This window comes from Lycium ferocissimum, chromosome 6 (genome assembly GCF_029784015.1).
Source record: "Lycium ferocissimum isolate CSIRO_LF1 chromosome 6, AGI_CSIRO_Lferr_CH_V1, whole genome shotgun sequence".
NCBI classification, from domain to species: Eukaryota; Viridiplantae; Streptophyta; class Magnoliopsida; order Solanales; family Solanaceae; genus Lycium; species Lycium ferocissimum.
This window is the reverse complement of record NC_081347.1, coordinates 49,090,448-49,105,935: the sequence shown is the minus strand read 5'-3', so window position 1 is coordinate 49,105,935 and position 15,488 is coordinate 49,090,448. Positions and strand designations below refer to the sequence as shown.

Here is a 15,488-nt window from a genome sequence, read left to right as displayed (position 1 = left end):
GTAGATGCCTATTTTTACACTCCTGATCTACCATCGGTTGTCGATGGGTATACACTATGAATTTGTCTATCATTAGATCTGCTAAACACGCCATTTGCTGCCAAGGTTATACATACCAACTATGGTGAATTGGTGATGCCTTCTCTCCCATGGCCAAGATTGCTTTAGTCCATCTCTTTTTTCTGACTGTTATTCGTCATTGCAATTCTTATCTGTTAGATATGAAAAAGGCCTTTCTTCATGGGGATCTCGAAAACTAGGCATACATGGAACAATGCTCAGGGGGAGTCTAGTAAAACACTACGTCAATCACTTTTTAGTCTGAAGAAGTACCTTGAGCACGGTTCGAAAAAATTTAACACAGTTAAATTAGGAATTTGGCATGTTTCGCATTGAAACTGAACATTTTGTTTTGCTCAAGATTTGTGCATGTATTTGGTGGTTTATGTTGATGATATAGTCATCACCGGTAATGAAGGAGAAGGTATTACCAAATTGGAAATGCTTTGCAGTGGTTCGTAATGTTATTCCATAGACTTACATTCTGAGTGGTTGATACTTCATTGCCGTGTACCATTCACTTATTTAATTCTGATAAGTTATACCTATATTTAGTGACTGAGCAAACATTTGATTGTTGCAACATAAATTAGGTAGTATCTTTATGAATGTTGTCTTATGACTAGTGGGATATGTGATCCTTGTAAATAAAGCAAGTGTATGCCTAGAAAATAACAAAGATGGGATGTTCATATCTTTGCATTCTCAACTTATTGGCTCTCCCTGTAACTACTTCACATAGTAGCAGTCTCTACGATCCTAGGGGGCACTAATTATTTCTCGGCTAAATCTTGGGATTGAGGCGTAGATGTAACTGGTGGCTAAAGTTGCCTCAAGCCATCCATTTTTGGAAATAAATAAAATTACCAAGTTTTAACATCTCTATCATCCAATTTTTTGTTTTTGATGAAGTAAGTGTTTTATAATCACAAAGGCATCAAGGGGATGGATAGTTACAAAAGAGGAGGAAATACCAGCTCATACAAAGATAACAAAAAACCTATCATAAGTCTAAAGAGCTGACAAATCCAAGAATCTATCATTAGACTAAGGAGCTAATAAAATCCAAAAAAGAGTCTGGGTTATATGCAGGGGTGAGGTTAACCCAGCTAAAAAGAGTAGTCAGGCATCTGTCCTTGAGATTGGAGCTGGCAGTTGCAGTACCATCAAAACATCTTCGGTTCCTTTCTAACCATAAGCACCACAAGATGCAAGCAGGAACCATAGACCAGATTCTTCTGATGGCCTTCCCAACTTTTCAAGAACTCCAACAGACAAAAACTTCCCTGACAGTGCAAGGTATAGACCATTGCAAACCAAACAAAGAGAGGAACATATTCCACACATCTGTAGCAACTGGATAGTCTAAGAACAGGTGGTTAATGGACTCAGAGGTGCAATGGCACATGAAACATCTATTAGCGAGATGAAATTTCCTTTTCATGAGATTGTCCAGAGTCATGAGATTGTCCAGAGTCAAACAAGCCCCTTTTAGAGTGACCCAGCAAAAACAGGAGACTTTAGGTGGTAATTTGGTTTTCCAAATGAGCTTCCAAGGCCATTGGTCAATCAGGTCCTTGTTGGAGCTCAGAAGCAGGTAACCTTCTTTGACAGAGTAACCTTCTCCATCATCCAATTTTGACCACCTTAAATATGCCAGAATACCATCCTTGTTGGTTTCAAATTAAAAAGCTTGTCCACCTGCTAAATAAATTTTTGTTGCCTTCTCATTTTGCTCATCTATTTCTAATTTCTTCGGCCTTGTTCAGGTTATCGTACATTTGCTTTCTGGATAAAAATGCACATGCCCCATCAGTTAATAAATTACTTGACCACATCATAACCTTCATCACGTCAATAGAAAACACAATGCTGAAAATCTCGTTTATGAAGTCCTCGTGTGCCCACACACACGACTTGAAGTCTTTGTTTTGATGTCATGTTTTTCCTGTGTGCCCCACGTGGTAGGTATCTGTTTAGGTTCGACTAGAGCTGTAAAAGGCAAAACACATAGAGAAGAGTCAAAGTGTAATTTAGCATCGGGAGCTGCAAGGAAAGCCGCTAATGGAGAAAAAATAAAAAAATATATATGATGCAATCAAATGAATTTTTAGAGAAAGCATTTAAAAATTACTATGAGGCAAACTATATGATGTAAAAATCATGTCCGTCAAGTGCCCAAAGATGTGGCCTAGTGGTCAATAAAGTGAGTTGAGAACTATGAGGTCTAAAACCACTAGGTAGTTCTATCTGTCCTTGCGTTGGTGGACAGAGTACTTGGTACCTGTTGCTGGTGGGAGGTATCCCGTGGAATTAGTCGAGGTGCACATTAGCAGGCCTGGACACCACTGTTATTTAAAAATAATCATGTCCATTAAGTTAAAATAATTTGAATTGCTGCTGTAGATAATAAAAAAAAAAACAATTTTAAGTGTTCACTGACTACTTTCTTTAAAACAAATCTCTAATTTCTTATTTCTAATCACTAACAAATTAATTTGTAATATTTCCTCTAAAACTAGTAGGTCACTTTGCAGCTGTATCTATTTTATAGTGTCGCCCTCTTAAAAATAGAGCTCATGGGTGATAAGTCACTTATCTTAGCACCTTGGTATTTGCACTTTAGCGTCACCTAATGAGACGAAGCGCCTTCCTTGAGGGTTGCTTCTATCTATGCTTAGATTATCCAGTTCCAGCAAAAGACTATTAAGGGACACTATGAAGTCCAATCAATCTGCTTCGACAAACAATAAATGGTCACCTCGGTTTCACCTAGCTTCAAGGTTTAAGCGTGCCTCAAGCAAGCCTTTAGCGAAACATTTTTTAAGCAATTCAGCAGTGATAACATTTTATTCATAACATTGTTGTCTTCCAAGGTGTTCTCTTTGGTAAACTGTTTTTGAAAGAATTGAACTGCTTCATCGATAATTTCATCTGGATTGTCTAGCCAGCTCCCATCCTCCTTCTTGATTTTGTTGAGCATGAGCCTCCTTCTTCTGGATTTGATCACTGAGTGGAAGAACTTAGTATTGAGGTCACCTTCCTCAATCCATTTAGTTCCAGCCTTTTGTTTCCAGAATTCTTCCTCTTTCTTGTAGTGTCTGATAAGTAAGGCATTAGCTTCATTGAGATGCATTCTGTTGACATCATTAGTGTTGACAATGCATATCTTCTCTAAATCAGCCACTTTCTTTTCCATGGTCCTTGTGTTTTCAAAGATGTCACCCAAGCAGTTTCTAGACCACCAAGAAAGTTTACTGCAAGTATTCTTCAATTTCAAGTGGAATTTCCACATCGGCGATCCAGAAAAGTCCTCTTGCCAAGCTTGTTGCACAACATCCATGAAGGTATCCTCTTTGGTCCACAGGTTCAGGAATTTAAAATATTTCTTTGGGTTAATTATATTGTTGGAAGCAGTGATAAGCATTGGTGCATGGTCAGACCCAGTTCTCACTAGGTGAGTGATAGTGGTGCCATTACAGTGGTCAATCCATTCTTGATTGGCAAGCACCCTATCAAGTCTCTTCCAGATTCTCTTGTCGGGGGCCCAACCATTGCACCAGGTGAAGGTAGAACCACTATATCCCATATCAATGAGATCACTGTCACAGATACATTCAAGTAGAGGCAAGCTTTCTTTCATGTTATGTTGTATCCCGCCTCTCTTCTCACTAGGATCCAGAATACAATTGAAATCTCCCATCACCATCCAAGGGCCTGTCTGGTTACTGGAAATCGACCTTAATTCATTCCAAAGATGCTCTCTAAGTTGAAAATCACATTTGGCATATACAATGGTAATTGTGATAACTACATCATCATACTTAATCTGGCAGGTGAGGTGTTGCTCATGATCCACAATAATAGTGCAGTTGTACTCCTCCTCACAGAAGAGCCATATCTTATTGGAGGAGTTTGCATAGCTGAAATGGAAGCCCATCCTTCTTCTAAATCTTTCAAGCTTATCCATTCTGCTAAAAGGTTCTTGGACAGCAATAAAGCCAAGATTATATTGTCTTTTGAGTTGTTTAAGTCTGTCGAAGGCACCATTTGAAGTGATGCCTCTTATATTCCAACAGAGGGACTTAATCATTAAAAACTGGTTGAGTAAGTCTTTTTGGTCCTTGAGGATCTCAAAGACATTTGTTGGTTACTTTCCTTGTGTAAGATTTTCCAAAGGCCTTACTGGTTTGATCTCCTCTAGGGGTGAGGTGTATCTTCTCAGTGATATCTCCAAATGCCTTGTCAATATCACTCCTTTGAAGCTCATGCCCATTTATAGTAGTGGTGAGAGTATCAGCCACAACATCACTATCATATTCCTCATCTTCATCTTCTTCTTTTTCACCTTCAAAGTCCTCAGGGTCAGAAGCTGAGTCATAATTGGATTCATCCGATTCATCCCCAAGATGGTCATATTCTAACTCATCATCAGAGATGGAGTCACCTGCAGGTTGATTTATTGTTTCAGTATCTCGATCCTCATTTTGTATGTTTCCCTGATGTTTGTTTTTGTTCTGCTTCTTGGTTGTGGCAAGGTTTAGTTCAGGTTGATTTTTTGTTTCCATACCTCGAGTTTCATTTTGGTTAATTCCCTGATGCTTGTTCTGGGTTTGCTTTTTGGCTATGGTAAGGTTTGGTTTTGTGGTCACTGTCAAGCTCTTTTTTTTTCTTGGACACTTGGAACTTCCTGATCAGTTTGGGTGGTAATGTTATTGGGTTTCTGCTTCTGCTGAAAATTCTTCTGATCATGATCCTCGTGTATGTTGTTGTTCTTTGAAGGAACATTGTTGCTTTGTAGTTGGTTCTGTGGTTTTTGATCTTTGGTTTTGTGCTCAGTGGTTTGGGAAGTGGTGTTCTGCTTCTGAATGTGTTTAGCCCCTTTGTTGGTTGGGGTTGTCTTCTTGTTTTCTTTCTCCTTCTGGTTACCACGCTTGTCAACCTTGCTAGTATCCTCTTTGGTATTTTTAGGTATAGTACCAAGTACTTCTTGATTATCCTGGCCTTTTCCTTTGTTTCTAGCTTGTTTCGCATTAGTATGGCCATTTCCCCTATCAATCTGTTGGTTTGTGCTTCTGGCCTGATTTTGCTCTTGATTATCCTTCCATTTTTCATTCTTTTCATTCTTCTTTGGTTGTTTATCAGTTGTCTGTTTAACCTGTTTGGGGTTGTTCGCCTGATGATTAGTCTTCTTCGGCTTGCCTTTTCGATTCACAGTTGTGAAACCATCATCCTCATCAGTTGTCTCATTTATTTCAACTTCATTTGCAATCTGTTCCTCTTGCTCCTTTTGTTTCTTGATAGATCTGCATTTTGCAAGGTTATGTCCTTGTAGTTTACAATGTGTGCAATATCCAGGAGCCCCTTCATATTCAATCTTTAGCCATTTGCCATCATCAGTCCCATCCAACCTTTTGAAACCCAACCAAATCTCATTGAGTTCCGGTTTTAGTAGGTCAATTTCCACCTTGATTTTTGCCACATTCCCCCTAGATTTAGAATATGTCGCTTGATTTGGTGCTACAGCAGTTCCAACTGGAGAAATGAGTTTCGACACAACATCCCATCTAAAAAGATGCCAAGGTAGCTGATGAATGAGAATCCAAACCGGAACTATGGATGTTTCTACCTCAGGCTTAAAATCAGGCGACCACTTTAGGATTTTCATTGGTTTGTCACCGAAGTGCAAGAAAGTTTTGAATGCTATGTGGTTGTAGTCCACTTGATTACCGAAGTCCAGATAAACATGATTATAATTATAGTATGCGACTTTGACTTTGGTTTTGAGGTGGTATTGGGTAGCTAGTGTATTCCTGATTTCTTCCATGGAGGGTTTACCCCTCAGAAATTTTCCAACTATAGTGAATTTACAATCCTCGGCAAGGTTAACAAAATAGTCTTGCGCTGACAAATAAACCGCTGGCTTACCTAAATGAGTCCCGTATGAAACCTCCACCGAAGTGATCTTTTTGCTGTCCTCGACCAAATTGGTATAAACAGCAGCAGCAAAGGTTGGTTTGGAGACATCTGAAGTAGATGATTTATTGATGGTTTTAGAATTGGGGTTTGCATTTTGGGGGTTCTGGTTTTGATTGGTGTTAGTTTGGCTATTGGACTGTTTTTTGGATGATTCTGCCTTGTTTAGCTCCTCAGATTTGTGTTGAACCTTATCGAAATTAGAAGAGATTTTGGGGAAGGATTTGGGCTGTTATTGAATCTGAGAATTATCCCTCTCCGTGGGATTGATTTCCTGCGATTCCGTTTTAGATTGGGAGTTTTCCGATTCAGATTTGTGGTCGCCGCCGACTTCCTCTGTCTCCTCCGACGGTTGTTCCCCTGCAACGGTAACATTTTGCTCAAAAACAGTAGCATTGACCACCTTGTCGGTGTTGGGAGGCTGATGTGTCTCGATTTCATTTGGTGGGTCAGGTGGGTCCCTCGTGTGTTGTCCAAATAAATCAATGCTAATCATGGGTGAAGTTGTAAAAGTGCTAGAGAGAAGCTGGAGTCTATCTCACTAGGATGCGGATGTTAAAGGTGTTCAGCCGGTAGTCCTTGTTAGCGAACATGTCTAGTCATTGCTCACGCACCCCCCCCCCCCCCCTCCCCTCTGCAAAAAGGAGAAAATTGTTTCTGAGTTTTTCGACGATGTCATTCTTTTTGCTGTCGGGTTTTGGTTAGATTCAGACCGGAGACGATTATGGCAAATTTCAAATATAACCTGAACGCTCTAGTTTAAAGGAGTGTCAGCATACAACAAACTACTGAATTTTTGTAAGGTAATTAGGAAACTACTTTTTTGATGAGGTATAATAGGTTTATTGACGATGGAAAGAAAACTCCATACAAGTGGTAAATTCTGGAGATTTATTTAATGTTTCTATCTTTTGTTCACTAAGAATCTTTATTTTTTCTCAAAATGAAATAATAATAATAAAAAGAAACTTAGAGATCCTTCCTGTTGGTAGTTGGCAGAGGGGTTCATTGACTTTGCTCCAAATTAATATTTTATCGGTTTAGGTGCATTCAAGATAGCTCTTTGTCCTCTCACACTATTTTTACTTAGCTGCTATTGATGTCCTTGTGTTGGTTCTTCTCCTTTGTAGTCTTCATTGGAGCTTGGTTATAATTTGCATACCAGATAAAGAAGACCAACTGGGACCAATTTTACTTCACTTGGATTCATTAGGGCTCCATTCCAGCGAGTCCCTTTTCGCTACCATAAGAAAGTAAGTTGCACTCTGTCATTAGCTGTAAAATAATGTGATATCCATGCTACGGAATTTACTTCTTGTAAACTGTAGTCTTGATTCAGCGTTGTTATAGTTAACGACTGCAGCTACTTCTTCTTGTTTCTGATTTGCCGTAACTATTGTCATGATTATACTGCTTATGCCAGTACCATTTTGACATTATTTCTGAACGTTGGCGTTGTATAAGCTATAACTTGACTATTTGAAACTTCTTGTGCTATATTGATCTTGTTTATGATATGCTTGAATATAGGAACAAATAATTTATTAAAGCATGAATTGTAACAGCTTTAGAACTAAAGGGGCATACAATTTTATTAGAAGTCTTATGAGCTTTTCCATCTTTGTTGGCTTTAGCTCAAATCTTATTTTTCCCCTTTTCTTTCTCCAATCAACATTGACAAGCTGCAATTTGATCTTTTATTTTACTTAGTTTACTGTCATCATTCTTGTGCTGGACAGAAATGGAACTTTATCAGGCTGGTCAAAGTGCATGGGGAAATTAGTGACAGTTGGGAGGTTTGGTGGGAAAGATACCAATACCAGATGGTAATTCTCGCACGGCTACGTCCGTGCTAATTCATTTCCATTCAATATGCCAAAGGGAGAAAATAGTTTGCTGTTGAGATCAGGAATGCCCGTAGGCGACTGAAAAGTCATTATTGCTTACTAACTTTTGCCTTGTTGGAGTGAGAGATTGGCAGGGTTGAGAAGTCTGGTCGTTCTTTCAGATTTTCGTACCTTGGATATCTATATATTGTTTGGATGTTTTCTATTGAGGCTCTTTGGTCATTTTATAATGTTGTGGCTTCAGCAACAACATACCCAGTGTAATCCCACAAGTGGGGTCCTGGGAGGATAGAGTATACGCAGACTTTACCCCCTACCTTGGGAGATAGAGAGGCTGTTCCGATTGACCAACGTTGTAGCTTCACAATCTGAATATTAAGATCTTGGGAGAGTTTACTCTATTATAACCAATTTTCTCTTTTAACTTGCGGTACGATAACATTTTGAACTGGAAGCTTCTTAAACCTGGAGATTCTTTCCTGCAGATTTTTGGTACAAGAATGGAAATTCTTAAGACAAGGGGAAGTGCCAGCTCTTCCTATTTCAGACAAAATATGGGAAAATCTTCCACGAAGAATAAATGAAAACATCATTCCGGTATTCTTTTATTGCATGAAGCAACTCTGTGGAATTCTTTTCATACTAGAATTTCTTGTCTGTTCAAATACCTTGTGATACGTCAGTTTGGTTTTGTATCATATAGGATGTGTGCTTTTGTTTTTGGAAATCATTTTCTCATGACCTGGGGCATGGTTTGGAGTTTGTGGATAATTCTTTTAAGCTATATTTGATGTATATACCATTTGCAGATTGTGTGAAAAGGAGTGGTTTCTCTACTGCAGTGAAAAATATCAATGGTGGTTGTTTATTTTGATAAAAATCTTTTGTTTTATGGGTTTAGGTTGTCTTAAAATTCTAAATTCTTACTACACGGGTTTAGTTTTTCCTTTGTTTCCCTCTCTTTTCTGTGTTTTTCTTGGTTAAAAAGGATATCCTAATAAAACTTATCGTCAACCTGGGGGAGAGAGTCGAAAACATCGGCTCAGTTCTGGGTATTCCATTTTGAGAACTTTATGAAACCTATAGAAGCAAATTTATACATATTTCATGACTATGTCTGCAAGCTCATGGCAACCGCTTTTCTTGCACTTTTTTGGTAACAGGTCCCACAACAAAGAAATGAGTATGACTGCGGTCTCTTTGTTCTTTTCTTTATGGAGCGTTTCATTGAACAAGTTCACGGAAGGCTTAAAAAGAAGGATTTCGCGATGGTATAACCTATGTTTTACGTATAGCTTTCTCCAATTTTTTGGTTCTTGCATAATTGCATCAGTCCTTATTTTAAACTAATCCTATTGTCAGTTTGGACGAAGGTGGTTCAAACCTGAAGAAGCCTCTTGTTTGAGGATGAAAATCCGCTGCATACTCAAGATAGAATTCAAGAATGCGAGTGAGGATTGATATTTTTGGGATCGCTACTGTACACAAGTAACTGCTCCTGCTTAAAGCATTCCGCCTATAGGTTTTTAGCATAGACAAGGAAATCACCAAAGCTCATGAAATGCCTGCTGTGGGTAGCAAGTTGGATACTGTCAGTCACACACCTTTGTTCATTAGAGATAATGGAACTGCTCTATGTATCCCCACTGTAAAGCGAGGTTACTCACCAAAATCTGGGAAGGAGAAATTGAACATCCATCCATAAACAGGCAGAAGATTTGGGAGAACTGATATTGGCCATCCGATGGGAAGGAGAAATACACTAGACTTCCCCGGTCAACATATACATTGTACAGAAATCTTAATTGAACATCCACTAAGGGGAAAAAGCAGAAGATTTGGGTCAGTGAATATGTCACATCTGCTGAAGCGAGTAACCCTTAAAACCAGAAGCCGCGGCAATGTAATGTACATTTCAAAGATGGAAGGTCTCGTGTATCACCAATATTGTCCCCTCCACTTGTGGCAGTTTTCCTTCTGCTAAAAACAGTTTCACATGTAAATTTTGCATTGAATGAAGCAAACGTAACGTCAAAGCTTCAGCTGAATGAAGCAACACATTTTCACCTACTTTTGGATCATGCAAGCAATTTTTACTGCTTCATCTTCTCACTTGATAATTTATCAAACGAGCCAATTTAGTTAGAATCTTGCGGATCCAGTCTTTTTTCATATCACTTCTGTGGCTCTTTGTTTTCACCTCAGGAATTATTTATAGAAGAAAAGAAATCTGGTTTATCTGACCTTTGCAAGAACAGTACTTGAATTCTTTTATTTACCGACAGAGATAGCTTAAAACCAGTTTTGATTATCTAATAGAACTTTACTTTTTAAAGAAGAGCTTTTTTGCTGATGTAATGATAATGAAAGGATTTGAGTAAACCAATCATTCCGAAATAAGTGTATTAGAGATGAGCAGTAATAATCGAGCCACTGCACACATGCAGGCAAGCAAGACTATAGACACTAGTCCATTACATGCCGGGTTGAACATTATCAGATTCCCATTTAAAATGTGTCCAAAAGGTAAAGCTTTAGCTCCTGGGCACATGTTATTTGCAAGCCAAGAAGCCAAAAAGAATGATTTCTACAAAAAATTAAAAGAATGGTCCTAAACATATATACAAGCTTCACTGACCAAAGCCAATCTATTTTACATTATGATCCTTTGATCTTGTCAAGCAAATACAACCATTTAGTGCAACTTCAGATGAGTCGATTGCTTCCAACATCAGCACCGCTTCCTGCATTTCTGGCCTCTTTTTTGGGTTTGCATTCCAACATTGCTTCATTATATTGGCAAGTGTACTTGGGCAAGAGTTTGGTATTTCTGGCCTTAGACTCTACAATTTGAAGAATTAAATTAGTAGTTGCTATTATTTTATAGTTAGTTGTGGCATGGAAAACCATGGATATAACTTGAAAATTGAAAACATGCCTTGTAGATTGTTGGAGATGTCTGAGAAAGAGAAATTTGGCTAGGATACGCAATTGAACAACAGTATATCTCCCACAAGCAAATTCCAAAACTATAGATGTCACATTTATGATCATACGGTAGACCAGCAAGAACCTGCATACATACAAAAGAAAATCAAGAACAATCAGAATAATATCATTTGTAAACAGAGAATTTTTTTTTTCCCTTTTTGTAGATAGAATTTGGAAAAAAATAACATAGTAAAGCTATCACCGGTCCATATTATTTATGGTTTTAACGGTTTCAATTTATTTTAAACTATTTAATATTTTAGAAAAACAAAAAGATTTATTACTTTTGTTTTCAAATTCACACTTACTGCATCAATTAGTGAAATGGTAATTAAGTGAGATGTTTATATAGATATTCTTATAATTAAGGATAAATTTTTGGAATTGTATATTCAATGATGTACTAATACTAATAAACTAAATTTGATTTAATGAAAAGATTAAAATATTTAGAATAAATAGATAGAGAGCGGGTAGCGGGAATCGAACCCGCATCGTTAGCTTGGAAGGCTAGGGGTTATAGTCGACGTCGATTCATTATTTTGAACGTCTCTAAATATATTTCTTAAGGGATGCAAAAATATTAAAAAATAAATAGTATGGACTGGAGATAGGGATAATCACGTTAGTTTATTATCTTTTGACTGACTAAGGAAAAAAATAGAGAAAAATGCATGATAACATACCTCAGGAGCCATGTATCCCACGGTGCCAGTTTGAGCAGTCATGTCAATAGGACATGAAGCCTCAACTCGAGAAATTCCAAAGTCTATTATTTTCACTCTTCCTTCCTTGTCCACAAGTAGATTCCCAGTCTTGACATCTCTATGAACAATTTTCTTAGAGTGAAGGTAACTCAACCTCGCAAATGGATAAAGAGAACATGAGGTTGGGAACGAAGTTCATAATGTTAATACTCTTGTCCCGATTTATGTGATACTTTTCGATTTTCGAGATTCAAACTTCTTAATTTTGACCTTTCATTTGGACAAATAATCTTTTAGCGTTTCAAATTATATTTACATATTTGGAGACTAAGGAAAAAGTATTATAAGTTACAATAATTAATAATTCAAAATATTTAAAAGACATATGAAAAAATTGTGGTTAAAACTTAATTTATTTGAGTCTCGAAATTCGAGTGTCGTCAAATAAATTCGAACGGAGGGAGTATTATATACCGAAATAGAAATCAAGATATGGATAGTGTTACTTACCCTCTTGCAACATCTAATGCTAGTTGAATTACAGACTTCAATGGCAAACTTTTGATACTGTGTTTTAAGAGATGTGATGTAAGAGTGCCTCCAGAGACATATTCAACCACGATGCAATATCCTTCAGCATAACCAAATGATTGTTTTCTCAATGAATGATTTGTCGCATCAGAATTCCACGGGGTCATCAAGCGATTAGTCAGCTCAATCCATTTTTCTGTCCAACGTTTACCACTTGTAAATTTGGGTTTCACTTCGGGCAACCTCTTCGAAGCTCCGATTATCTGAAGAAAAAGGGTTTGACATTTGTTAGGTAATGCATCCAACAGAATACTATATATAAACTTTCCTATAGATGACTGACTATGTAATTTTGTTTTTACAGTATATCAGTTAACTAAAAGATAACTATGTTAGGATATACTATTAACCATGCGGTTTGATTATAGTATTATTTCTTATTTCTTTTGGAACAATTGTTTATTTATTCAATTCAATTCAATAAAGTCTTAATTTAAATAGATCATTTGTTCATGTGTGCCCTTTACTTATATAGTAGACGATTTAGTGTATGGAGTTTTAGCTATAAATGCGTGGAAGATTAAATTGTTTCTTATAAGTTATAAAGTTAATGTTCACAATCAAAGATGAAACCGGGCAAAGTATCTTGATGATTGTAGCATAAGATTAAAATATAATCTATCTTGATTATGGGAATGGTTATGTTCCAACTTCTTTGCTAGTACATTTTTGTGTGTATTGGACGGACCAAGCAGAGATAAGTGTTTTGTCTTTGAATATATAAAACTACCTCTCTAGCTCATTAAATGTTCTTATACTCTTAATTTTGATATGATTGTTATGATCAATGTGCTTCGTTCATTGTTTTGATTTATTAAAAGGTACGACTCAACTGCGAGTTAATGTATTCGGTAAATTGGATAATGGCAAAGTGCATTTTGTGAAATAACAATTAGTTGATAGAATTCATGTCTCGACCTTGAGATTGATGATACTCCTTTATGGATGCTTATAAGTTTTCATGTGAAAACCCTGCAGGTGGATTTTGTATCCGTCACATGAAATAAGTTAAGCGGAAGTATAAAGGATTAAATTAGTCGATGAGTTAAATTGTCAGTAATTTAATTTATTTGATTGGTGTCTGTAATCTTAACATGGGGAGTTAAATAAGTTTTTAATGAATGATTTCGAAATTAAACAGAGGAGTGCAATTACAGTTTTCTAGTGGAATAAATTGTAATTTATTGTGGTAGGATTAATTCATTCACATTCCGAATTAATACCACAATAGGAAGCCTCGTTATTAAATCTGTGGTCCCCGTGTGCTCGAATATTCGAGAACAAGGAAAATAAAAGAAAAAATAATATTCTTGGTGGGTTAGGAAAGAGCTACACGTTTTTGGCTAGGGTTTACCCTAAAATGTGTGTATATAAAGAAAGCCATAAAACCCTAAGTGACATTATTGCTCTTTAGCCGAATACTTACCACTCAAGTATTACGTTCATAGAAGTTCAGGATACACAGTAGAAGATCGTAGACCTGGAGAGCAAGGACGCTATTGAAGACTTGTGCACTTGACTTCAAAAGGTTAGTGTTACAATCTCATATTTGATTATGTTTGTCTAGTTTACATGTAAGAATATGATCTTGGATGTTTGCTTCCGCTGCGTATATATGCCTATTTTCTATCAAACTATAGGTAAACCATTCATATTAAGTAAAATTAGTGACCTGGAAAATAAAGCAGGTTACCAAATAAAATTATATAAGAGAAAATAAAATACAAATGAAGAAATATAGGAGTCAAAGAAATTTGAGTAACATATACCTTTGCGATGTTTAGGTGATCTAGCTTGTACCATATAGAAACTTCTTGCGTGAAAGCCTTTGTTACTACAGCCCTTCTCTTTTCATTGCTCATATCAAGTATTTTAACTGCATGATTCGAAAATTAAAATGTCAGTAAATTCTTCCAACTGAAATTAGAGGAAACAATTGTATAGGAAAAAAACCAATTTTAGGGTTTTTAGTGGAACATCAAGATGAACTAATTGAGGACAAAGCTTATTACTTAATTAGTTTGATGATTGCTCTTTCAATTTGGCTGCATAATTTCATATATTGTTTCTGTAGCCTAGGAGAACATATACAAAAAATAGTAAAACAAAGAGAGAATATTATTGGAATCTATTAGGGTTTTTTTTTTTTTTTTTTTTTGGGACCATATCTTCGATATTGAACACAGCATTTGCAAGGCAATCTAGCAAAAGGAGAATGTTAAAACTAGTTAGCTATACATTTCTAATATACATTAGACCTATACACTTTAACTCACAAAATAATTAGCTTTGTCATATCTTATCCTCATGCTAGGCATTTGACTCTTGTCCTAAGTAGTAAGCACAAGGCCCTCTTGGCATCCGTCGAAGGTTATGACTCGATGATGGATTCTCGCTTAGATGATGCGAATTTAGCTTGAGAAAATTGAGTTTGGTTACCTCTCTCGTAGCAATGTTTGAAAGTAATCTCCATTTGATCCCTATATCCATAGTTTCCTCAATGATATCCTTTATAGTAAGATTGTTAGATAATGTCCGTTTGTTAACATTTCCACAATCATCAATAATCGGTACTCTATATAGCTTTGTCCGTAGCCATTGTTTTTGATCCATTGAGCAAGATATCTGATTGCCATAGCTTCTATCATGTTATGACTGATACCTTGAATTGGGATTGCAAAGGCAAAAATCATGCTTCCGATTCCATCTCTAGCTATTCCCCGATTCTAATTTCATGACGCTATGATTGTTGTAGCTCCCATGTTGTTAACTTTTATTTTCGATTGGTGGCATGCTCCGTATTGCTTGTGTAATATTTGCTCTTGGTTTAAGCTTCTCCACTACTTCACACGGTTAATGCCAAGGCAACTCTGTTTTGAACTTTGGAATGCTTTGTCCACTTCGCTTTGAGATACCAAATCGCTTCATGTTGCATTCTCACTAATGTAGAATTTTTTCTACATCTCCATATACGCAAGAGAATCTATTTGTCCACATTACCCAACATATGATAAGCGGGATAACATGAATTATCATCTTGTGCATTTCATTTTGCTCCGGTTTGCCACCATTAAACATGTAGAAAAGCTCTGCAGGTTGAGACTTGATAATGATTCCAAGAGGCTGTCGAAAATATTTCCACGATCAAATAGAGCAGCTCAAACGATGAAAAAATGTTGGATAATTCACGGTTGAGCATTTGAACAGCATAAGCAAATCCTCGGCATGTCCACAAACCTGCGAAATCGTTTGTTAGTGAACGGTAGCTTGCTTTTAATCAATCTCCCGAGGTAAGAAATAAAATTTAAAAGGGATG

At 36.8% G+C, this 15,488-nt stretch overlaps 2 protein-coding genes across 14 annotated transcripts in view; one reads left to right on the top strand and one right to left on the bottom strand.

Annotated features, from left to right (window-relative positions):
- Positions 1–10,126, top strand: part of LOC132059752 (ubiquitin-like-specific protease 1D) — a 33,287-nt gene extending 23,161 nt beyond the window's left edge. For 11 of the 13 annotated variants that reach the window (XM_059452519.1, XM_059452512.1, XM_059452510.1 and 8 more), the window contains 4 exons: positions 7,167–7,289; positions 8,369–8,480; positions 9,047–9,154; positions 9,246–10,126. In XM_059452519.1, coding sequence (XP_059308502.1) covers positions 7,167–7,289; positions 8,369–8,480; positions 9,047–9,154; positions 9,246–9,344 — 442 coding nt within the window. In that variant the 3' untranslated portion in view covers positions 9,345–10,126. The remainder of the gene's footprint in view (positions 1–7,166; positions 7,290–8,368; positions 8,481–9,046; positions 9,155–9,245) is intronic. The other 2 variants (XM_059452515.1, XM_059452513.1) reach the window with 1 other exon arrangement.
- A 230-nt stretch (positions 10,127–10,356) lies between these two features.
- LOC132061356 (serine/threonine-protein kinase STY13-like) overlaps positions 10,357–15,488 on the bottom strand; it is a 7,088-nt gene continuing 1,956 nt past the window's right edge. The window contains exons 2-6 of the mRNA XM_059454191.1: positions 13,942–14,048; positions 12,092–12,375; positions 11,561–11,735; positions 10,822–10,956; positions 10,357–10,726 (exon numbers count right to left, since the gene is read on the bottom strand). Of these exons, the coding sequence (XP_059310174.1) occupies positions 10,532–10,726; positions 10,822–10,956; positions 11,561–11,735; positions 12,092–12,375; positions 13,942–14,048 (896 nt within the window). The 3' untranslated portion in view covers positions 10,357–10,531. The remainder of the gene's footprint in view (positions 10,727–10,821; positions 10,957–11,560; positions 11,736–12,091; positions 12,376–13,941; positions 14,049–15,488) is intronic.